Raw genomic sequence first — 25,232 nt, 5'->3', positions numbered from 1 at the left:
TCAAAGAGTAACATAATAAAACTATACAAATATAGTTTAATTTATTATGTATATATAATATTATATTCTCTCCACGCTTGGTCAGAACATATGTAATTCCGATATTTTTTGACTTATCCATCATCATTATCAGTTCTTTTTCGAATGGCTCCTATTCCAAAAGCTATTCGACTTCTAAATTAAATCGTTGCTACCGAGACTGAATCTGATATTTTCCACCTTAGTGAGCGTAAATTGTCGAATATTACTCTAACCCATTATCTGGTAGTCTGCGCTCATCATTATTTGCGTCTGGTAGTCTGCGCTCAATTTTGATTAACTTCCATTTGGGCCTTACAGGGATGTTTTGTATTTGTAGTTGTTTCTTACATATTTATTGGAACTGGCTGTATGTACATAGGTGCAAGGCATTCCTCATGCTATATTTTTTATTTTATATTTTTACTTTATCTGAATTATTATTAAATGCTATTTTTATGTTTATGTATGGATGTATTTATGTTTATGTTCAAATGTATTTTTTTATGTATAATTGATGAGTATATTATTTTCGTTATGTATTAATTTATGTTTAATTGTTATTTTGTTTTTTTTTTTGTGTTATATTTTTTGACCATTGTGGCACTTTAGGAATTCCTGTTATGCCACAATGGTCTGTTTAGAATAAAATAAAATAAATAAATCATAGATTGATGGTTTGGTGTCAGCACGTTATCTCTTATCCTGAATCTTTCTATTCCTACATCTTGGTGGTAACTAATCAGTGGATACAAACAATATGTGTACATATACAATTTAAAACATGGACAAAGATCACTTAACACATAATAAAAACCTTACAAATTGAATCGAGCCTCGTCCTTGACCCATCAAACACTCAAAAGACGAAACTTGTTCTGAGCTGGTACAGACTTTCTTTAAATAGATTCGTCACTTCAAAGATTTCTCGCAATCGTATTATTGAACAGTTGAGCATCGCTGACATCATTGAATTCTGATTGCACAACGTTGTGGAAGCTTTGTTAGAGCTGGTCAGTGCTTAACCAGTGACCAGTTCCGTGACGTTCGTCGACAGACACGATCGTCTTTCGAAGAGTTCGTTTTGGATTTTTTGTTGTTTTCTTTCGATTTGTTATTAATATCGTAAAAACAATCAAAAGTGCTCTGATTTAACAAGAACTGTTCCGCGGCTTAGTTTTTAATTCAGTGTAAAATAAAATTGGTTTGAAAGTTTTTGTTTAACTCTTTGACAGCGTTCTACACGTAACCACAAAACTTCTGGGTCATTTAACTCGAACGCTCGATTTATAAAACGTTCGCTTTTGTAAGTATTTTTACTACTTAAGTTAATAATAAATACATATGTGATGCAAATTATGGCTAGCTAGATGCCCAAAGTTTCCACGAAAACTCATATTCTAATGCGAAATGTGTTAACAGATCCCATATACTAACTAAGAGGTTTTGATCAGAATTCGTAAACCAGTAGTGGTATTTTTTTCTAAAACAATATTTCATTATTTTATTTTGACCTTTTAAATTATTTTTATTTTCTTGATATTTAATGTGTATAATAATTATAGTGATTTTAAGTAATAAAAAAAATTCGAACTAAATCCGACAACCGGAAGTAGATGTTTCGTCTTGTGTAAGTTTCCCTACATTTGCGCTCAATTTGTATCGAAAATGCTCTCATACCCGGTATGTTTAATTATCGAATTTTATTTTGTGACCTTCTTATATTCCTCAAATAAATACATCGATAAAGGCATGGGTTGGTCACATCCAAATTTTTTATAATATATTGCCTTGATTTTATTATGATTTCCGTGTTGGAATTTTATATTTAGTATAATATATATCATTATTTTTAATAAACGATTACTTAGGCAATGGTAAATCTTGGAATATTAGACCTTTGTATATGTGATTCACGAACGATTTAAATGGAATATATTTAATTGGTCAGTACAGAAAAAAATTGTCATATAAAGTGAATATTATTTATAAAATATCCTGAGCATATATTATATTAAATAAATATATACTGATCTAACATTCAAACCCAAACCAGAAAATTTGCCCAAATTTTTTGGTTTTTTTGGTTGTTTTAATCGATAGCCCAAGTTTTTGCATTATTTTTGATTTGGCTTTGATTGGCCTGCTTTATCTCGAGATTTGATGTTGCAAAAAATATGTACGTGAATTTAAATTGTGAATGCGGAAGATGACTCAATGTTATTAAATATATTTCCGATCGCTGAATCGTACAAAATCATTCTAATCAATTATGACACTAAACTATGTAATTTTTTCAGTAAGCTACTTACATATGTATGACTGAAGTCTTAACCTTGTTTATGGCAATAATACATAATTCACGGTAGTTGATTCGTGAAATATGTAGGCATACAATGTCGAATGTACTTGAATACCAATTAATAATACAAAATATAGTAAATTATAAGGAAATCAATAAGGTGATTAGTTTCTTATTATTATAATATTATATGATTACATCAGTTCCGTGATTTTCAAAGATCATTACGATTTAAGTGCTACTTAAAACTTTCCATTATTAACATAACAGTTTAAAATGATCAAAATTGTATGTCTGTTCGAATTGAAATCATTTTTTGAATGTTTAAAGTCGCACTTTATAGAGTTGCGTATCACCGTTAAGTAATTATGGAAAAATGCAACGAGCGATTAGGTTACATTACATAGTAGAAAGTGGCGTAAGTTCTGCATGGAATAACAAACGCACATTTGCAGCAAAAGTGAGAACGAATAAGACCAGTTTATCGTACATTTGAAATACGAGCGGTGTTTAAGTCCAAGTTTGGATTAAACTGTGCGTTGAACTCTTTCGAAATCAAATTTGCAAAATCAACCATTAATGCCGAACTGTTTGGACAATGTGTGTACAAAATATGTGGGACAGAGCACGGAAGGGGTTTCTGTAATTGGCCGGTCTGTTTATAGTCGTTGGCCACTTGGATTTCAATGTTAAACGTATGTACATATAGTTACAGGTGTATCTATGTCGATTAGTAGTGAACGAGAGCACAACTAATGTTATTTTTTACTTAAAATCTACTTTAGACATGCCAATTACTCTTGCTGAGATCTCGTCCTTCAATGGCAAAAAATATTGTAATTGGATTTTAAATTTTATATAATTGAAGACCAGGGCTACGTGAACTTTAGTAATTGTATACAAAGCATTTTTATAGTCATTTTCATTTTAAATTTTTAAGTTCAAATGTGTCAATATAATATCTATTGTTTGGGGCATTGATGTATAATACACATAGATGGGCCCTGACGTGTGATTTTGGTCGGAGATCTTGTCTTCACTAACTGAGGGGTAAAATTGATACGTGGATTTGAAATCGGTGGTTCCATAAATAACATGTGTAAAATCAGGATTAAGCTTAAAAACTAGATAAACAGTAAATTTTTGAAAATGATTGTACAATCCTACATTGTACATATACATATGTACATGCAGGGGTGACTCGTTTTTAAGAGCAACCGTGACACGTGTTGGTGAATCATCAAGAAGTGTCTCTTAATCCCGTTCGCGAGTTGAACTGGTACGATATTTACATATGTAGTTCGGGGCAGTCGTTTATCTGCCGTGGTCCCGTGGTCGCCAGCTTCTGACACTTGCAAGTGGTACTGTGTGTAGAATATAGACAGTCAGTCGAGGGAGAGAAAAATGATAATTATTTCCGAATACAGAAGGTCGCTTTCAGTTAGCTGCGTAAAGGTCTCTTTGGGGCAGAATGCGCCAGCCCCGGTAATTTATATTTTATATATGATTCGAAATTTTTTTAACTACATTTTGCAAGTAGTGCTAAAATTGTCTATCACAATATGGAACACATAATGAATTAAGTCAACAATTTGCTAAATAAGGCATTTTCCTTGCATAAAATGTTACTAAAGATTTATTAAGTTCGATTTTACGCAAATTTCGAGAATGTTGAAAATTCGAGATTTTGCGAGAAAATGGGTTTGCGAGAAAAAGGTTACCAATTTGCTGGGACTGTTTCAATGAAAATCAGATCAATTGACAATCTCTGATATGAAAGAATCGACCTGGAGTCACAAATCCAAGGTCTGGCCAGCAGAAACCAGTGGGATTTGAACCCATGACCACTCTGTTCATAGCATTATATGCTAATCACTAGTCTATTCTGCTGGTTAATTATCAAATGATAGGCCAAACCCCCGATTTAATAATTTTATATAATAAATAAACTCATTGTTTTTTGTTGTCTAATAACAATTTTTCCTTAGAAACAAAATAATAAAATTATACAAATTAGATTCATTTTTCCTGTGTAAAATTAACATAATGCAATGGTTGCGTGAAACTAACAAAACTATGTGGCTAACAAGTGTAATTAAAAAAAAAATGATCTCAATCACGAGAGCATGCGTTGGATGTCGTTAGGTCATGATTATTCAGGTAATTTACAATTAACATCATGTAACGTATATATATTATATTATATGTAAGATTTACTTTAAATCATTATGCAATTATGCAATGTTTTGTAAATAGGAACGCATAATAGAACATTTTAAAAATAGTCATAAATTTTATGATTCCTCGTCAGGTCATATGATGAAGTTTATACTGTTAGTCTCAAAATTAACCTTTTGCGAAAGTATTAAATGCACATGTGACGAAAAAAGTCAGTAACGCAATATCGCAAACTTTGACTCGATTGTGAAATATTTAATTTAACGATGCAATAGCATTTTGTAAAAATGCTCAGAGCTTTGTAATTATCAGTGTGTACATCAAAAAAAAAAAAAAAAAAAAAAAAATATATATATATATATATATATATATATATATATATATATATATATATGTATTAAAGTAATTTTCGTATAGTTTAAGTACGTACGTATAATGAAATAGAAATAAAATTATAGTCGTTTGTTATCAAACAAACGTCACAAAGAACTTGATGACCTAACTGGTTTTGCCGCTCCTACGTGAATATTGAATCAATGAGGTCCAGTCTTTTTTGCAAGCTCTTTAATAGTTGTTTTTGTGTAGTTAGCAGTCTAGGTTTTTTTTATTGAATCAAGTTTTTTGTTTTTATTATCTGCACATTTCAACACGGCCAGCTTAAGGGCGAAATCACACAGAGAAGAACGGCACGTCGTGTGCTTGGCTCCCCGCTGTGGGGGTTCTCCTAAATATATTCATATGTGGGATACACCGTTATCGACTACTGCCAAGCAAGGATAAATACAAGGATACAGTTTTACCGAAAACAGTCCAGGGGGTGATTTTGGGACGGTGTGTGCTGAGCATGAATATGTGCTGGGCATGCCACATGCTTAAAAGTATCTAAAAAAAACCATGTGTCACGTTCCTTGCTGTGTGTTTTCACCCCAAGGGAGCACGCTTAGTAAACGTAGAGTGCAAAGGATTAGATTTTTTTAAATTAAAATTAATTAGAAACGAAAAAGTTTCTTTAACAAATATCAAAACAAATATCTACAATCATAATCAAATTCGAATAAATTTCATACACTTTTGAAAATGAAAATGAGTTGAGTTTGAAAATGTTTGCGAGTGCAAATATTTCGTTTTTATTTAGTAACTTGGAAATGAAATGAAAGCCATGAAAAAATCTTTTTTGTTAAATTTATTTGAATCGAAAAAGATCATATTATTTAACGACCGACCAATCACAAACGTCTTTGACCAATCCAGCCAATGAGAAACGACTTTGACGACAGCCAATCAGAAACGACTTTGACGACATCCAATCAGAAATGATTTACTGACGCCGTTCCGGTTTCATATATAAGACTAATGTTGTACCCGATTAAATATCATCGCATGGGTATTGGCATATTAACAATAGATGGCGTTAAATGCTCAGAGACTTGGCGCTGTCTATTTTCCTAGAGGAAACATTGGTAGCAAACAGTATATATAGAAGTTTTTTTCTTTTGTTATTATATTCGTATACGTTTTGTTGGCAGTGGCTTAGCTGTGACGTACATACAAATTTATGTCGAATCGAAACGACTATTATAGTACGGCGAGCGTTTTTTCAGATAAACAGACAGACAGACTTTGACGACATCCATCAGAAATGATTTACTGACGCCGTTTTGGTTTCATATATAAGACTAATGTTGTACCCGATGAAATGTCATCGCATGGGTGTTGGCATATTAACAATAGATGGCTGTAAATGCTCAGAGCCTTGGTGCTGTCTATTTTCCTAAAGGAAACATTAGTAGCAAACTGTATATATAGAAGTTTTTTTCTTTTGTTATTATATTCGTATACGTTTTGTTGGCAGTGGCTTAGCTGTGACGTACATACAAATTTATGTCGAATCGAAACGACTATTATAGTACGGCGAGCGTTATTTCAGATAAACAGACAGACAGACACGCAGAATAGCGATATTATATATGTACATATGTATAAGATAAATGTTATATATATTTTTTATTTTTATTTTACATAGATATATACCAGAAAGGCCTTATTGGTAGACCCCAATGCGCTTTCCTAGACAATTAATTACAATTTGATGGAGGAACGGTTTCAACAATGAAATCAAAGATAGAATAAAATAAAATAAATAAAGATAAAAGAAAACGAAGTTAAATTGGCAAACTCTGATAAGAAACGATAGACTTAGTGTCACAAATATCCAAGTCTGACCAGCAGTATTAAAGTTTAACACGGGATCGAACACGGTAACCACTCGGTGCTAAACATAAACGCATCCACCGTTCCATACTGCTTATGGTTATATTTATTAGATTGATTCTTGTTTATTAAATAAGATTAGCAATATTTAAAAGTGAATACATGTGTATGGTTTTCTCTATTTCTACTCTGCAGCTAGAAGAATGGACTATAGAAGTGGTGGAATGGTACCCGAGAGAATGTAAAAGAGTGAAAGGAAAATGTAAACCCCGAGGAAATGTAAAAGTGAAGAGATATGTGCATGAAATTTAAAAAATGTTTGAGATGAGATGAATGAGAGTTGCGCAAAATAGAGACGAATGGAAGCCGTGGATGGTGGATGGCTATAAATGATGATAATGATGATGTATGGTCTGATATGAAAAGATCACTGATATTACGAGGAATTGTTGTCGGTCCATCGAGTCTCGTTGACCGAGTTCATACATGCATACATCAATTGAGTTAAATCGGTTGAAAAATCTTGACGATCGCTGTTAGCAGACTATTAGCAGAAAAAGTAGCACACATTTTTTCAAACGAACAAAAAAATTATTTACAACCATAAAAAAAATAATGTTATTCATTCGAATTACAAAAAAAAAAAAATTCAGTTTTTATACAATTGACAGTTTCATTAGATTTGAATTCTATGCATATTTATTAATTGCATATACATATGTATATTGGTACATAGAACTTTGATATGGTAAACAAACACCTGAAAAACCTGACAACCTTGACATTGAAATCAAAGTTCACTCAAGCAACACACAAGGAAAACAAATTCATTTGTAAAATTTGCATAGTGATGCACAAATTTGCATAGCGATGCGATTTTGAAATTGTTGGGCTCGTCGAAAGCCACGACGTTTGACACGAGCTCTGTCCATTTCGAAAGCATTCAAACAAACCTCGAAGGTTACATTTCGTCAATTCCCAGCAGCCATCCGAGCATTTTTAAAAGTTTTTAAAAGAACAATGAAAGTAATGCAACAACAGTAACAATGGCCCATTATCACACGTAATACGATTCTGTTCGTGCAATTTCAAGTCAAAAGCGATAAATAATAACGTTAACGTGACGTTAAAGGGTTGAATTCAAACGTATGTATTTATGCTTTATTCGAGGAAAGTTTTTTGCATGATTATTTCTTGAAATTGTTCCTAATGAGTTTGAACGTCACGTTTAAAAAAAAAACCAATTAACACTGTGAACTTTAATGTCTCCGACACTTAAACTTAATTATTGAATTTAGTGTTCAAAAGATTTTCCAGGAAAAATATTATAACGAGTGGCAAATTTTTAGTTGAGACTATTTAAAATGAGACGATTGTTTTTTTTAAGAGGAAATCGTTAAATCTAACATTGAATATCTAATTCATTAATATACATATGTATGTAGTGATTCCGAAACATGTTTTCATATTATATGGACGTATGTAGTTTTGCGCGGGTTCATACCAATCCCACATATGTATATAATTTGTGTGTGTGTCTGTCTGTGTGTCTGTGTAAGATAACGCTCGTCGTACTATCATAGTTGCTTCGATTCGACATACATATAATATTTTACATACATACAAATATACCAGGAAGGCTTAACAGGTAAACCCCAAGTGCACCCTCCTGGTCCACATAATTATTACATAGATACATGTAAATCTAAACAATATCTGACATCTATGGTCAGATATTACAAACATCGATAAATAACGATGAATAACTTTCATGTAACAATACGAATTTTTATATTCGATAAACAACCACAGCAATATGGCGGAACCTAAGATATAAGAATAACTAAAGGCTTGCAACAGAAAATTGGGATGGGAAGGAAGGAAACGCCAATTTTTACAGGAACCGTTTCAATGAAAATCAGAAAAATTGGCAAATTCTGATAAGAAACGATCGACCTCGACAAAACCAAGGTCTGGCCAACAACGAGACTTAGTGGGACTCGAACCCGTAACATCAAGTACGAAATAATTCAACATTCACCACTAGACCACGCTGCTGGTTAATATGTACGTCACAGCTAAGACAATGCCAAAAAACGTACGAATATAATAACAAAAGAAGAGAGAAAAGAATATAGACGGCGCCAAGTCTCTGAACGTTTACTGCCATTTATTGAAAATTTATTTATTTTTTAAATGTAGTTTTTACCTTTTTTCATATTAAACAATTAAATATAAATATATTTAAAGGGTATTTGAAAAAAATACCTTTTAACCGCGTGCGGATCGAACACAGGACCGACACATTTCTTTTATTTTTTTTTATTTAATAACTTAATATGCCAACACCCTTACAACTCTAGTCATTTGATAATACAGTAGAATATATGTATGTATGTAGCTATTACGAAATCCAACGGTCAGACAATTCTTAATATATCGTAATATAAGTAATGAACTAAATCTACCTGCAATTCCTAGCATGATTGCATATATCAGTATTAATGACTGTGTTTTTCCATCATAAATAATGCATTTAATGCTAAATCTAATATATAATTTCGAAAGAGACTTTGTGTTTAAGTATATATATGTCTTTGATTGGGAATTTCGTAAACAAGTCAAAATTTCTATGACGAGGAGTCGATTTTTTTTCGATTCAAATAAATTTAATAAAAAAAACGAATGAATATTTACTATTAGATTCGCCATGTTTACGCTGTTTATATTAAAAATACTGAGCGAAGCCGGGTGAAACAACTAGTATAATATATTAAAGAAAAATATACTGATCTAACATTCAAATGTTGATTAAATCCATAAAAGCATTCAAGTTGTTAAGAATTTGCCCAAAATTTCTGTTTTTTTTTTATTGTTTTAATAGATGGCCCAAATTTTTTCATTATTTTTTATTTGGCTTTGATTTCAAATAATCACAAATATTTTACACATCTCGACATTTTTTACGAATCGAGAAATTTTTGATAATATACATACATGTTTAAAGCGAAAATATTTGTCTTTTAACCCTTTAAATGCTGACCAACGCCGATTGGCGTTTTGCTGACAAATCCATGTGTCTGCAAAACGCCGATAGGCGTTGTATATTGAGCATGTACAAAGTAAACAAGAATACTACCTACTAAGCCTTTAAAGGTATCATTGAAAATGGGTCGTGTAATCCGTGTCATTCATTTGTCAACGTTTATAAAGACTCGTTTACACCGAAATTTCTGAATTCATAACCATAGCAGAATTACCCGATGCAAATCCCTAACTGCTGAGTATTTTAGATTGTGGCTTTGAATTTTAATTGTGAGCATTACATTTTAACAACAATGAAGAAGATGGAACTAGTTTTGGAAAAATACATTCATCAATAGACTTGTTTTGTTTATTTTATATTGTTGCTAGATATATTAGAGAGTTTAAACACACCTTTACTAAACTCGGAATCCTCGGCGGTAGCTATCTAGGGATTGTTTGGATTACCTACAATTTTTATATAATTCTAGTTTGAAATGTTGGCGAAATTTTCAACGTGGCGGACTTTCAACAGAAAAGACGTCAGCACTCAAAGGGTTAACGACTTAACTAAGAACTAAGGAAATTAGACGAAATTTCATAAATCTATACACGCAACGATGACCAAATTTCCGTCACCAAGAAGCTAAATTTTGTCAATATGTCTACAAAAGACTTAAATTGCATACATAACGGCGATCATTGATATTAATCATTCAAAAATCTACATTCTCATACAGTTAGTTTCTAATAATTGTTATTATATGACGTCTGACCCATATACACCCCACAATGCTCAATTTCACAATTTATAATGACAGATTGTTGCCTTTTCATTCAATTAGCGATAAATTTACATTGTTGGCGACACAACACCGAAAGTGACATGATATTTAGCAGTGGCAAACTTGCGCAACTTTTATTTTTTGTTGTTAGTTTTTGTAACAAACAATTCTCTCGTACTACGTGATCCGGTCTTTCTAGTGATGATGCTTTGTATTATTATAAATACAGTGATTGGAGTTTTGTTTTTTTTTTGTGCTTGATTAAAATGATTTTCGAACGAGCCTTCTTGTACAAAGATCTCAAGATCCTTGACTCTTTCCTCACTACTCTAAAGATAACCTGACCACTCGTTAAAAATTACCTTGAAACTCTTAATGACTTTAAGGGCGTTTGCACCTGTGACTATAAATGCATTCGGTGTAATCATTGCAAATTAATGGCTTCTCATTAAATCTCCAACTAATCAAGCGTGAAATTCACTCAAAATATTCAGCTATTATTGGAAATTAAATTACTATTTATTTATGTTGTGTAAATGTTTTTTTTTTTTTGTTGAAAGAACATTAATAAAACATATCCCAAAACAACTCTATACATATATACATATGTGTAGGTTCATTTAATTTTTCCTGTTTTCGTTTTTTTATGTATAGTAAAAAATATTTCGTATGAAACGATGACGTGAAGAATTGACTAACATATAAATACTTTTAAATATGTATGAAAAGTTCCTTTTAAATAAAGTTGTTTTCCATGTCACGGTCTTTTCGAGACATCGAACTGAATTGTATGCTAGATTTTATATACATATTACTAGCTGAACCCGGCATGCGTTGCAATAACACAATAACGCATGCAATTCCCGTTCCCGTTCCCGTTCTCGTTCCCGTTTCCATTTGTCGGAAAAACGCAAGCAGCGATTGCATTGAAATAATTCAATCGTTTGTTTATTTTACCCTAACAACGCAGGTCGTGACGCGAACACGTTTGAAATTATTGCGTTGCAACAACAGACATTCAATTTTATATATAATACATTGCTCTCCGTGACGAGCCGGAATGTTAAATTACAGAAAACGCAAATATCGGAAGGCAAAGATCGAAAATCGAAAGATCTTAAGTCGAAAGATCAAAAAAAAAGGTGCATGGTAAACGGTACATTCTTACTTAATTTGCGCGAGCAGGATACAACAGGAACAAGAGGAACTGGCTTTTCCTCCCGTATTAATGTGCGCGCGCAGTATACGGGAGGAAAAGCCTGTTCCTCTTGTTCCTGTTGTACCGTGCTCGCCCAAATTAAGTGAGTATGTACCGTTTACCATGCACGCTTTTTTTTGATCTTTCGACTTAAGATAGTTAGTTGCCTTCCGATATTTGTGTTTTCTGTAATTTAACATTCTGGCTCGTCACGTAGACCCATAATACATACATATATAGACTAGCTGAACCCGGCATGCGTTGCAATGCCAGAATAAGGCATGCAATTCCCGTTTCAAGTGATTGTTGGAGCTCAAATAACGTCTCTTTAAAGCCGAAAGTCTCTTCAAACCAACTGGTAACGTGGTTACCAACAAACACATTTCCTTGACTACACAATGGCGCAAGCCAAAAGTACCGATAAGGTGGACTTCTCACGCAAAACTACACCTGAATTTAATTTTGGGGTGAAATAGGAACACAGGAAATATCCAAAAAAACGGATGTGACACATGTTACGAATTTAAATTGTTCCACGAGAAAAAATGGGTCTACCTCACGGGCCCGAATGTTAAACACTCGAAAACGTAAAAATCGAAAGATCTTAAGTCGAAAGATAAAAAAAAGGGTGCATGGTAAACGGTACATACTCACATAATTTGCGCGAGCAGGATACAACAGGAACAAGAGGAACAGGCTTTTCCTCCCGTAGTAATGTGCGCGCGCAGAATACGGGAGGAAAAGCCTGTTCCTCTTGTTCCTGTTGGATCCTACTCGCGCAAATTAAGTGAGTATGTACCGTTTACCATGCACCCTTTTTTTTTGATCTTTCGATTTTCGATCTTTGCCTTCCGATATTTGCGTTTTCGGGCGTTTCACATTCGGAAGATATATGGATGTATGTTTGTATGTAACTCATAATTTATGTATATGTATTTATATTTTTTGGTTAATTTGGTAAAATAGGTAGATGCGTATGTATATTCATTGATGTTTCATTATGTATGCCTAACGCCGTTTTTAATTTGCGTTAAAAAATCATCAATTTCAATTGCATAATATGTAGAAATACATATATCGATATTGGCACAAGTCTCAATTCCGTAATAAAACTTGTTTCATTGCGCACTTCCTCGTCGTTCTACATTTTTAAGTATGTATGTATTTTTGCTATAAAATATTTCATTGAAAAATTCCTTCGCGAAAAATTTACTATCGATGAGCACACTAAAAATAAAATACGTACATAAGTTGAGCTTACTAAAATAAATTTCTCAGCAGTTACTGTAAATCAAATCTTCACTTTTTGTGTACTGTTTTATTTAGACGAAATTGTATCTATGGAGTTCGTGAAAGTTGTATGTGTACACGCTAAAAGAAAATATGTATCATTCATGTATTGGGAACACAAGTAAAATATAACTGAGGTGTATAGTTTGTTTTTTTCCACGCATGCACTTAATTAAAAATGTAAGAATGTATTTATTATACTTATCTAATGCACATGCAACGTATGCGGATATGCGTTTCACAGATTCATATTTTTTGTGTCAATATTGTACATTATACGCATTTATATATATAGGCATTTCTTTTGTATTATTATATCCGATTTACATTAAAACATGAATAGATATGTATATGTATATTATTTTACAAACGGATCTTATTTAAGAGGGCTGTACACCTGAAATCTTAATATGTTCCTTTCTTCGATATATATATTGAATGAATGAATGAATATATTGAGTGAATCCGACAATATATATCAATATATATATTGAGTGAATGCGACAGTTGCGCTTCCACCAGATAATACGTATTTTAAATCGACAAAATCGAGGTTTCGTATTCTCCTATTTTCTCCTCCAAAACTGGACCAATTTTTAAAAAAATTTCATCATCGGTATGAGACAGATATTTTCTGTGCATCTATCGGCGTATTTTTTTTTAAATCGACCGTTAAATAAGCACGCTGGACTCTTTTCGTGGGTGTAAAAAAGAGGCGATTTTATAGATGTTTGGCGGCTCCTAGCTCCTATAAAAAATAATTAATCAAAAAAATAAAACGATAAATGCACCCCAATGGTGGATATCCATAGCATATTAAAAAATATTTTCTCTGGTGCCATAATTGAGGAAGGGAGAAGTATAGTACGTTTGTATGGACAAGACGCTGGTGTCCAGCCCTCTTAATAATAAATATTTATTTAGTTTATTTTCATGATAATTAGGTAGGCGTTAAATTAGGTATATTTTTTTAATCTTGTAATATCATATAAAGGTGAATGTTAGTTTGTCTGCTGTGCAAATCTACATTTTTCAATTTTGGATCATCAAATTTGATATATTTTCTCATGATGCTCTAACTTTCTATCCACTCACCCGAGAAACATCTGGCAATTCGATTAATTATAAAATAAAAAAAAAAACACCCCATTTCTTTTATTGAATATTATAAGCTGTATATAGATTATATACTACTTATGATTTTCAGTTTTATATCATATATATAATATCGCTATTCTGTATGTCTATGTGTATCTGTGTGCGATAACGCTCGTTAACTCGTGCGATCGTGTGTGGGATAACGCTCGTATCTGTGTATCTGTGTGCGATGCTTCGTTTTGATTTGACATACATACATATGTACGTCTCAGTTAAAACACTGCCAACAAAACGTACAAATATAATACGAACATAATAACAAATCAATAAAAAACTTCTATATTATCAATGTTTCCTCTAAGAAAATAAGTTTCTCGGCATTTGGCGCAATCTATTGAAAATTTAATCAATTAATTAATATTGTTTTATATTGTGTATATGTAGGTAGGCAGTTTTTACCCTTTTTCATATTAAACAATTGAACTGTTGCGTTGGGGTGGGTAGAGGATCCAAGTAAAAGACCAAAGTCGTGTCACAGCATTTATTGATGATTAAGGAGATACACACACTGGCAGTGCTCCGTCCAGAATGTCTTGATATCGCCTAAGTACCGCCTTATAAGGGGCAGGTCTCTCAGGACATCTTCGACGTCTGATTTTTTTACCTATTGTTATGGTCACGTACTCGGATATGTATTCCCACGACATTCGGTCCCACGGTACCACGGTATCGGTCACTTCTGAGAAGGGACCAATAATAGCCAACTCGGTGGCCATTGTTTAGCCTACATGCACTTAGTAATCCTTGAAACCAATTATAACGGTCGCAGAGTGTCAGGGATGCCTTGGCTTAATCCGATGGCACTTAACCTGCGGCTCTTTTTAGTATACAAATGTATGCTACAAAACAAATATTAAATTAAATATATTTAAAAGGTATTTGAAGAGTACCCCATTCCATTGATTGTATATTACAAGCATATATTTATGATTTTCAGTTTTACATATTTGTATTGTTAAGAAAAATATTAAATCAACAGACTTTTTCAGTTACCAATGATTTGACTACAGTGGAAAAAATGTCTTCCAGCAGCTCTCAATTGTGGCTGCTGCTATGGAAAGACTATTTAATTAGAAAAAGAAAACCTGTAAGTTATTAATATACAACTATTACACAATATTTTCCAAAACATTGCAATAACAATTTTTTATCACATTTTCAGATTACAATAGGCGGCGTAGTATGGGCAGCAGCAACTATAATAAGTTTAGTAATTGTTCGATCAAATGTTTATCCAGATGAAAAACCTACATGTAAGCAAATCTTGACTAAAAATATGTACATTTATATTATTTTAATACATCATTAATTTAATTTTAAGGTCAATTTGCGTCGAGGGCACTTCCTAGTGCTGGAGTGTTGCCATTTTTGCAATCTTTCATATGTACTATCAACAACGAATGCAATCCATTAGATGAATACGAAGAAATACCTTCGTATGATAACTCTGGGTAATTATTGCTCGATAATCTATTATTATATTTGATCGATCGTATTGTGAAAATAAATTAATTATAATGTATTTTCCTGTAGCTTAACATCACTTCAGAATCAATTTCTTCCCATATTCCAGAATGAAAGCGTAATGGAAACAGTAGAAGTTATACCAAATGCTTTGAAATTATTAGCAACTCTTACGAGACTCATCGACAATAAAGAAATCGAAAGTTTTGTTTGTATGTATTGTCTAATTTTGTACAAACATACATAAATACAAAGAGTGTGAAATTTATTTCTCTTCGTGATTTATATTTCGATTTAATTTTTTTTTTTTTTTGTAGATAATGGATTTAGAATTGGAGATGTTTTTAAAAATCCTCAAAAAGTCGAAGTTATATTAAGCGATCAATTAAAGGCACCTAGGAAAATATTTAATAGTCTTCTTCAATCATCAATCAACCTTGATTATGTATGCTTTCGACGTTTCTCAGAATAAATAATATAGTAAATAATTATTTACCTATTGAATATATAATTTCAGGCTATTGGCCATTTGTCGTCATCGAAAAAATTATCATGTGATGGAGAAATTTTTCAACAATTTTTGATATCGAAAAATATTGAAGATATTGCAGACGTTGCTAATGTTATGTGCAACATGAGTTTCAAGGATTTAGAAAAAATTTCCATTTCACTTATTTACGAAATAAATATTAAGAAATATTTTGGAATTGTAAGTATTTTAATATTATTTATTGGTTTTAATAAAATTCACAAATAACAAGTCGATATTTTAGATTGGCACTATGGCTAACGAATTAACAGGAAAACCAACGTTGAACAAATTGGGTGAAATGTTTACTTCAATTATACAGTTGACGAATTTTCACAACTATATCCCAAAAGAATTTCAAAACCTGCAAGATGCTGAAAATCACATTTCTTATATAGATATGAATTTGTAAGTTTTTCATAGTATTGAATACATCATCAAAGTTCTTTTGGTTTATAATGTAATAAATCATCTATTTTAGAATCCAACGAATGGTTACTGTTTTTGAACCATTGTTCAGCGAAACTGATGCATATAAATTTATTCTAAGTGGAACCAATACCTTCTCAAACTCTTTAGATTTTATAAGCAATGTTATCAATAGTAAAGTCTCAAAAAATCCTATAAATATTGATTTGAAGAACAACAATGTTAGTGATAGTATTAGTTTTGAAAAATGGATTCATATAAACGATCAACTACGAACAACTATATCGTCAGTAGTCAAAGAAAAAACTTTTTCAGCTTCTAGTGTATTGAATGTGTAAGTATATATTATGGTATTACGTATTTTGAATTGATATAAAATAAGCTTTCATACAAAATTTATTTTCTTCAGCTTGAGTGGAATAGTCGAAATATCACTGAAAATGTTACCAAATGATTCTAAGCACCAATTTCTTTATTTTATGACGCTTATTGATAAGATGATAGCAGGTGCTTACAATACACTTAGAATTAACTTGCATATGGAAGAAGTTATGTATAATGTATCTGCTAGACATCCAAAAGGCATTGAAAAAATATCAAAGCTCGGACCCGTCGTCATTGGAAAAATCATTGACGGCCTAACCGACGTTAATCGAGTTCAGGTATCGTCATCTTTTACAATTAAATTCTGTTCATTGTTTGTAATATGTGATTTAAAAATACCATGAATATTTTCACAGGTTTTCACCAGAAAGATTTATCATTCCGCGCAAATGTTTTGCGATTTGTATAAATTGCAAGTATTTTTGAAGATTACTAGAGAAGAAGCGACCAGAGTAAAACCGATTGTTTGCGATTCAATTTGGAAAAGTTACGTTAACGACGTCGTTGAAAGTTTTGGAGTCAACAATATAAGTTCTACGGTATGTTGAATATTTTATATTGTTCCTCTGCCTCACGAACTGTGTGTTCCTCTGCCTCACGAATGCTTGGGTTTGTCTTTCGTAATTCTCGACACTACCATAATCCCGCTGTTAAAACATTGTATATATATACTCACAAATATTGATATTTGAAGAATATTTGAATATAAAATTAGATTAATTAAATAAAAAAAACCTAAATAAAAAAAAATAATTTAAGAATAAATTGTAATATCTAGAAATTTTTTGAGATTGCTGTACAATGCTCTAGTTAGGAGTATCTTGGAATACGCCTCTATGATCTGGTATCCTTACACTAAGTCTCTATCTGTGAAGCTTGAACTTGTCCAAAGACGTTTTCTCAGACTGCTTTATAAGGATCAATATGGGATTTACCCATACTTATTTCCTTCAAAATTCGTCATGGGTATGATCGGCTACACTTCTCTTGACCACAGGAGGAGTGTTGCCTTCATCAAGTTCTTGTTTTCCATATTTAGAGGCTGTATCTCCTGTCCGTCTATCCTGGCTGAGTTGGGCCTTCATGCTCCAGAGAGTGTGATATGGACCCGCCATCGTCCCCTTTTTCACACTCCTTTGGCTAGAACTGTGGCATTTAGTTATTCTCCCATTCCTGGCGGCCTCCGCTTCTTAAATTCACTGGATGGTGCCATTGACATTTGTCACGTCTCTCTTCATTCTCTGCACCACTTCCTAAGCTATGGAGGTCGCGACCATTTAGAAAGGTTGAGTTAGTGTTTTTAATTATGATTTTATTATGATTTCATGTTTTATTTAGTTATCCTTTCCTTATTTAATTTGTATATTTGTATATATAATTTGTTTTTTTTTTTAACTTGTATTTTTTCCTTTTGTACTTCTTAATCTTTTTAGCACACTCGTCGCTTTGGAGCAATCTGTTAGACGAGTGTGCTTGATTAATTGATTTTGTAAAATAAAATAAAATAAAAATATATGACAAAAATTGGCAATGTCCTTTATGTAATGCAAATGTTAAGTTTTGTTTGTATGTATTTGTAGATCAGTAAGACGGCGTCATTTGTTGTATCAGAAACTTTAGGCAAAGACAATGAGGCACGTTTTATTAAACCCCAAGACTTTTTCCACAACATTGGCATTTTTATAAATTACGTAATAGACGAAGCGATTCATCCCGAAAACAATAAAACCAAACCAGATTGGAGAAGTCTTTTTAACTACTCTAATTATGATGCTATCGAAGCTGTACTGAAATCAAAGTTGGATAAAACAGATGTATTGCTGTAAGTATGTTTACATATTTAGTAAGTTTGATTAAAATTAGGTTGTGGCTATTTACAGGTACTATGTCTGCAAATTATTGGCTATTTGCAGGTACTATATCTGCGACAGGCGCACAGCTTTCTGCGCATGCGCGTGGACTGTCACTGTCAGCGTGTTTACTGTTAAAATTTTGTTTTAAACCTCTTAAAATTTAGTTCGAAATCTTAAAGTGACGTAGAGTAAAAAATATAATCCAAATTAGTTAATATTATTAATTGTTAGATAATTATTATCATATACAACGTATAATACCTACATACAAGTACAAGCCGCGTACTAGCTAAATGATATAAATCTATTATAATAACGTGCGAAATTTATTTGCCTCATGTATAATGTACGATTGATTAAACAAGTCTAGCATACATTAAATGTACGCAATTATAATCGGATTATAAGTTCACGCGCATGCGCAGAAGGCTTTGCGCCTGTCTCAGATATAGTACCTGCAAATAGCCAATAATTCGCAGATATATGTAGTACTTGCAAATAGCCACAACCTTAAAATTAACGTTACATTAAATAAATCGTGTTTTTAAATACAATTTTAGCGTGACTGTAAATACTGCTTTGGCGCGTGAAGTAATATCTAATAATGCCATTTTGGAAACTTTTATAACGCCTACATTAATTAAGCTTAAATTGGCTCTAAGCGCATTATCGAAAGAAGTCGGCAAAATTCCAAAAACTCTCATCGGGCAAATCAAAGAAAATTTCATAAGTATTTTAGAGGTCATTCTATCAACGTTGAACGATAAAGAAAAGGTGAAAACAATGAAATGTTTTTCTTGATTCGTATTATTATTTTGCATAATAATCCATTGAGGTCTCCTGATTTGTAGACTATAAACATTCTTACAGTTGATCAAGCAACAGTGCTCTGCGAGCTAGTCGAGGACTGCACATCAAGTCCAAGTACATGCAAGGAAACGTTAAATAACAATCAATTCATAAATTATCCTTCCGACAAAGACTCGTTGCATTTGACGAAAATTTTATGCAATATTACAACAGCTTTATATGAAAAACTAAACAGTGATTTTAAGGATGACGTATTTTTAAGTACCGTAAGTAAACAATAATCTCATGAAACATCTATTGACACCCGTCATTTATGAATGAATATTCCAGATAAACTTGATTCTGAATGATACTGAATTGGGAAAGGGCTCTAATGTAAATTGGGATGAACTCATCAGTACAATGCAACAGTTGTATGTAAAACTCAACACGAATTTCGGTTTTATACTGAATTCAAAAGCACACGATCTAGTTAATATTCATCGGCTAGTTGAGAAACTTGAATTAGAACAATTCACTATAAACAATATGGATAAAGCATTGCAAATAAGGTATATATAAAGCACAAATATGTGCATACATATATGATGATAAAAACTTGTTATGTATGCATTTAATAAATGATTTTTTTAGTGTAAGCGTTTCGCTGTCAGCTTTACAAATAATGGACAGAAAAGTTTTTGGTTTAAACCGAGTTGCCATTTGGAACAAGGTGAAGGACAAAATGGTCGGAGTTAATAGTTTATTTTATATTGCAAATCAATTGCTGAAAACATTGAAAGGTTTGTATAATATTTAAGTATTTTAATTAATTCATCTGTGATGGTCAACCTGTTACATGGTCTGAATTACAATTAACGTTTATTTTTAACCAGCAGAATAGACAAATGGTTATCATATAATGCTTTGAACAGAGTATAAGGGGCAGGTCTCTCAGGGCATCCGGTTACTTCCCTATTGTTTAGGCATGTACCCGGATATGTATTCCCACGACACCCAGTCCCACGGTATCGGTCACTTCTGTGAAGAGCCACTTCGGTGGCCATTGTTTAGCCTACATGCACTTAGAGTCTAAAAATAATCCTTGAAACCAATTATAGCGATCACACAGTCTCTGGGATGCCGCTCTGCCTAATCCGATTGCACTTACTCTGCCTAATCCGAGTGTACGTAACAATATGTACTAAAATTCATTGCAATGCTATGAACAGCATGGTCATGGGTTCAAATCCCACTGGTTTCTGCTTGCCAGACCTTGGATTTGTGACTGCAGGTGGATCCTTTCCTATCAGAGTTTGCCAATTTATCTGATTTTCATTGAAACGGTTCCAAAAAATTGGCAACCTTACCCATTTTCTCGCAAAATCTCTAGTTTTCAGCAATCTCGAATTTCGCTGAATTGTATAACATGCTGCAAATTTACAAATTTAACCATAGATGTCTCTGTGGATATTAATTAATGTGTATTTATGTACTTGATATAATACTGATAATATTTGTATCAAATGTACAATGTGTCTGGCCATGAAACTGCATTAGGGTTACATGTTAGGTATTCCTTTTATAAATTAAAGATAAAACAAAAATCGATGCGGTGCAAACGATCGACAAGCGCCAGACAGACTGAACCACAGATTAACAACACGTGTACCTTATGCGTGCGCACTGCTCGCACTTACACTAAGCGAAATCTACCCGAAGTGCCGACATATCTACCCTGTATACGTTCTGTGCTTCTCATACTTCGAATTTTGCCTTAGTAAACTCGCCAGAAAGATCCAACTCAATTTTAATAATTGCATCTGTGCACATCGAAAGGTTACTCGTCATCTGATGTGCAATCTATAATTCGTGAAGTCGAGAATTGCGTTTAAAGCAGCCATCCAGTTTATCTGTGGTTCAGTCTGTCTGGCGCTTGTCGATCGTTTGCACCAAACCCAATAAAAATATATAAAATGCTCTAGCAACGACAGTACAAACTCAAATACCTTACCTTTAATATACATATGTATGTAGTTTTATACTCAAGTCTCTTCTAAATGCCTATAACATAACAATTAAAAAACATTATATCAAATCTACCACCAAATTCTTATTATAATTAATCGAAGGGATTGATGTAATAATTTTTTTACGATTTTAATTTTAAAGTATGTACTTAATTTTTGCGGTTCACGAGAGTTTTTAATATTCTAAGAGAAAGCTTAAATATGATGTAATTTTAATAATTTTCAGCTTTGATTACAAGTGACGAACAATATGCAATCGACGAATTACCTATTACTTCAAAATACATTAAAGATATTGTATTTAATTTGCCGTCATTTATAAGAGAGCTTGCAACGTTTATCGCCATTAAAGATGTTGATGTGAGTTGAAAATTTCCTTTTCAACAACATAAATTTGTAAATATTTTTGTATTTTATAAACATTTATATCGTTGCAGGTTCAACCATTCATAGAACTCATTACTGACGAGAATTCGTGGCCTTGTTCAAACTCTAGTATAGCAAATATAATGATGTTTAACACTAATGCATCTAATGCTATGAAAGCTATCGAAGCAATATTTTGTGCAGATGAAACATTGAAAACGGAATGGGATAATTTTGACCATGTGGGCAAAATAGCAGGACTCGTAAGTATATTACATATATTTTGAATGCAATTACTGTATTGAAATGTTATAAAGGAATTCAATGTATAATTTATTTTAAAAATAGGTGACGAATTCTTCATACAATGATAAAGCAAGAGCAAATACATTTTCAATGACGGCACGTAGTTTCAATGGATTTGTCACTCAATTTTCTGATTTTGCTAGATCTGTAACGAATATACAAATCAATTCTCAACAAAGTCTCCAGAATGAATTACTGAATGCATGGAAGTATGCAATAAATATAACAAGTGAAATACATGTAATCAGGTAGTTGCTATTCTATGTACATAATTCTTTTTAAATTTATATTTAAATTTCATATCATTTTACGTTGGAAGTGACTTTCATTTTTAGACACACTATTAAAAATATAGACGCGTTATTAAATGCAACGAGAGATTATACAATAGATGGGGATTTTACACCGTCGAAAATTTGGGAGACGTCTATTGCTTGTACGAGTAACGATACAATTACCTTAAAAGAGTGTCGAAATTTATATTGGAATGCAATTATATATACTGTAAAATATGCAGCAGAAGGTGGAGAACAAATGGTCACTGATTTGATTGAATACTTCGATCAAATATTAGGTTTTTAAATACATATACTATTGGGTTATACTTCCTGATACAAATTTTCGATTGATTTATATTAAAATTTGACTTAATTTTGGTTTAATTTTACAGTACCCAATCCCAACGTGTTACAATTACTCGGATTTACAAGGAAGACTGGGCCTTATATAATGTTTAGCAAATTTCCTGAATTTCTTGACGCTTTGATGAATTCGTTTTTGGATCAAGATTTCATGAAACAGGTATTTCTTTTGTTGATATGCGTAGTGTTTTTGTGAAATCTGATTATTTCAACTTGATTTGTGTATTTTAGGTGTATCGTTCTTTGGGCAAACAATTTTGGGATTGTGAAAGGATTCTAGATAATATTGTTATTCCGACAAATGCAAGGATCACTAAATCAGACATCAAATCAATTACACCTTATATATGTCCATCTTTTATATATTGGGTTTCTGTACCGATTAATGAAAATGTGCTTTTGGATCTGTTTGCAAAATCGGTATGATCAATACAAAGTAAAAGCCAAATAAAAAGATTATATAATATTCTAATTTATATTCAATTTTACTTGCAGCAATTTATTTTCTTTAGTAAGCCGATCTCAGATTTCAATGCTACATTTGAAACACTTTTAGAAAATTCGTTGATTTTGAATGAAAAACTGACACAGTTTTCTAAAAAGAAGAATACGAACTTCACATTCGTAACGGATGATTGGTTAAATAAATTCCAAAATATTGGCCGTACTGTGATACTGACTGATGATGATATTACGCCGTCTACACCTGTAACATTAAGAGTTTTCAATAGTTCCTATGCTATTGAAACTTTGAGGGTTACATATCTCTCAGAAATCACCAACTTATTAATATTCATTGATGATAACTTGAAGAATTTGAATGAATCCAATGTCGAAATTAGGGAGTCATTGAATCAAGATGATCTAAAATTGTTTTTAAAATTCATAGAAAAGAAATCAAGTGATATGATAGAAATTCTCGCTTACGCAATAGCAGAAGAACTATTGTCGATTACGACTGTAAATGATTTCAGTATAAGTAATAGCTTTGAAAGGGTTTGTAATAATAATACTAAGATGGTGATTGATAAAACTTGGATCAAATCGAGTGCTAGAACTTTAAAATCTGTGTGTAAAACTGAATATAAAAAATATATCGAATTGCTTTATAAGAAAAAGAATAAGTTTGATGTTGGCATTCGAGAATATGTTGAAACATTAAATCAAATTGATGACTCACTACAATATATTGATTCACACTCTGATAAATGGAAACGGGTTATCTTTGATGTATTCAAATTAAATAGGTAATGCTATTCAATGGATATTTAATTATATTTAATAAGCAATTCATTTATATGGATTTATTTTTTAATTCTAGCACCAATTCAGGCGAGTTTTTAAAGATAATATCCAAATACTCTTACGATTTTGATTTGAAAGCATACTTTCAATATCTCAATATGAAATTGGAGCATTATTTGATAACGTTGAATTTTGTGACTGGAAACGATTGGTGGTCGACGTTGAGAATGTTTTACAACAAAACATATTCCAATATGGTATTAGATCTAGTGGAGAATTCTCCGAAAATAGTCGATGATATTATCACCAACCTATCAAGAGTAAAAGTAAGTATTTTTATTATTTGCTCATTTATTACATAAGTGTTGATAAATATTTAACTATAAATTTGTTACAGATTGTTCGATTGATCAAAGACATAAAACTGAATAGCACTGAAGTATTGTGTACGCTTAATATATCAGATTATGTACCGGACAGTACTGGTTATATATCTAAATTTATGTCTCAATTATGCCAAATGAATACGACTTCGCTTTATATGGAAATTCAACCCATCCAACTTGCCGCCCAGGTTCGTTTAATTTGGACTTTATCTGAAGTATGGACCAATTTTTAGAATGTGTTTTGTATGTACTTTTTGTTTTAGGTTTACGACGACGATTATATTACAAGTGAAATATTGACCGATAGTGTATTTCGCAATAATAGTATTAAAATTCGAGAAGTTTTAATAGACTTATTGAATAGAGGACCCCGAGCTGCCATGCTGCCGAATTGGATTTCAGCTGAAAATATAGCAAATATGAAAAATATAAACGGTAGAATAACGACAGAATCTGCAAAAACCGATCTAATGTTTTTCGTACTCAACAATTTGATCGATGGAATTACGCTATTTATGAATTCAACGTAAGGAAATTTAATATGAAATTTTTGCTATTGATATTTTTTGTGAATTGTTAATTATTCCTCGAGACACGTATTTTGGGAATCTATTTTTGTCAATTTTAGCATTTTCATTTTGCATTT

The 25,232-nt window shown here is 32.1% G+C and overlaps 1 protein-coding gene across 1 annotated transcript in view; it reads left to right on the top strand.

Moving 5' to 3' along the window:
• The first annotated feature begins 1,048 nt into the window (after nucleotides 1–1,048).
• ldd (lipid droplet defective) overlaps nucleotides 1,049–25,232 on the top strand; it is a 40,568-nt gene continuing 16,384 nt past the window's right edge. The window contains exons 1-27 of the mRNA XM_077439334.1: nucleotides 1,049–1,324; nucleotides 15,154–15,251; nucleotides 15,327–15,417; nucleotides 15,486–15,615; nucleotides 15,698–15,840; nucleotides 15,946–16,073; nucleotides 16,146–16,337; nucleotides 16,402–16,565; nucleotides 16,639–16,920; nucleotides 16,996–17,248; nucleotides 17,327–17,509; nucleotides 18,551–18,792; nucleotides 19,384–19,597; nucleotides 19,675–19,899; nucleotides 19,964–20,184; nucleotides 20,267–20,415; nucleotides 21,869–22,002; nucleotides 22,080–22,271; nucleotides 22,357–22,562; nucleotides 22,650–22,756; nucleotides 22,832–22,888; nucleotides 22,985–23,115; nucleotides 23,187–23,375; nucleotides 23,451–24,202; nucleotides 24,277–24,526; nucleotides 24,598–24,774; nucleotides 24,850–25,112. Coding sequence (XP_077295460.1) covers nucleotides 15,183–15,251; nucleotides 15,327–15,417; nucleotides 15,486–15,615; nucleotides 15,698–15,840; nucleotides 15,946–16,073; nucleotides 16,146–16,337; nucleotides 16,402–16,565; nucleotides 16,639–16,920; nucleotides 16,996–17,248; nucleotides 17,327–17,509; nucleotides 18,551–18,792; nucleotides 19,384–19,597; nucleotides 19,675–19,899; nucleotides 19,964–20,184; nucleotides 20,267–20,415; nucleotides 21,869–22,002; nucleotides 22,080–22,271; nucleotides 22,357–22,562; nucleotides 22,650–22,756; nucleotides 22,832–22,888; nucleotides 22,985–23,115; nucleotides 23,187–23,375; nucleotides 23,451–24,202; nucleotides 24,277–24,526; nucleotides 24,598–24,774; nucleotides 24,850–25,112 — 5,144 coding nt within the window. The 5' untranslated portion in view covers nucleotides 1,049–1,324; nucleotides 15,154–15,182. The remainder of the gene's footprint in view (nucleotides 1,325–15,153; nucleotides 15,252–15,326; nucleotides 15,418–15,485; nucleotides 15,616–15,697; nucleotides 15,841–15,945; nucleotides 16,074–16,145; nucleotides 16,338–16,401; nucleotides 16,566–16,638; nucleotides 16,921–16,995; nucleotides 17,249–17,326; nucleotides 17,510–18,550; nucleotides 18,793–19,383; nucleotides 19,598–19,674; nucleotides 19,900–19,963; nucleotides 20,185–20,266; nucleotides 20,416–21,868; nucleotides 22,003–22,079; nucleotides 22,272–22,356; nucleotides 22,563–22,649; nucleotides 22,757–22,831; nucleotides 22,889–22,984; nucleotides 23,116–23,186; nucleotides 23,376–23,450; nucleotides 24,203–24,276; nucleotides 24,527–24,597; nucleotides 24,775–24,849; nucleotides 25,113–25,232) is intronic.

The sequence above is a fragment of the Arctopsyche grandis genome, chromosome 10, assembly GCF_051622035.1.
Source record: "Arctopsyche grandis isolate Sample6627 chromosome 10, ASM5162203v2, whole genome shotgun sequence".
In the NCBI taxonomy this organism is placed as follows: domain Eukaryota; kingdom Metazoa; phylum Arthropoda; class Insecta; order Trichoptera; family Hydropsychidae; genus Arctopsyche; species Arctopsyche grandis.
The sequence above is the reverse complement of the archived record's forward strand: the minus strand, read 5'-3'. Positions and strand labels throughout refer to the sequence as shown.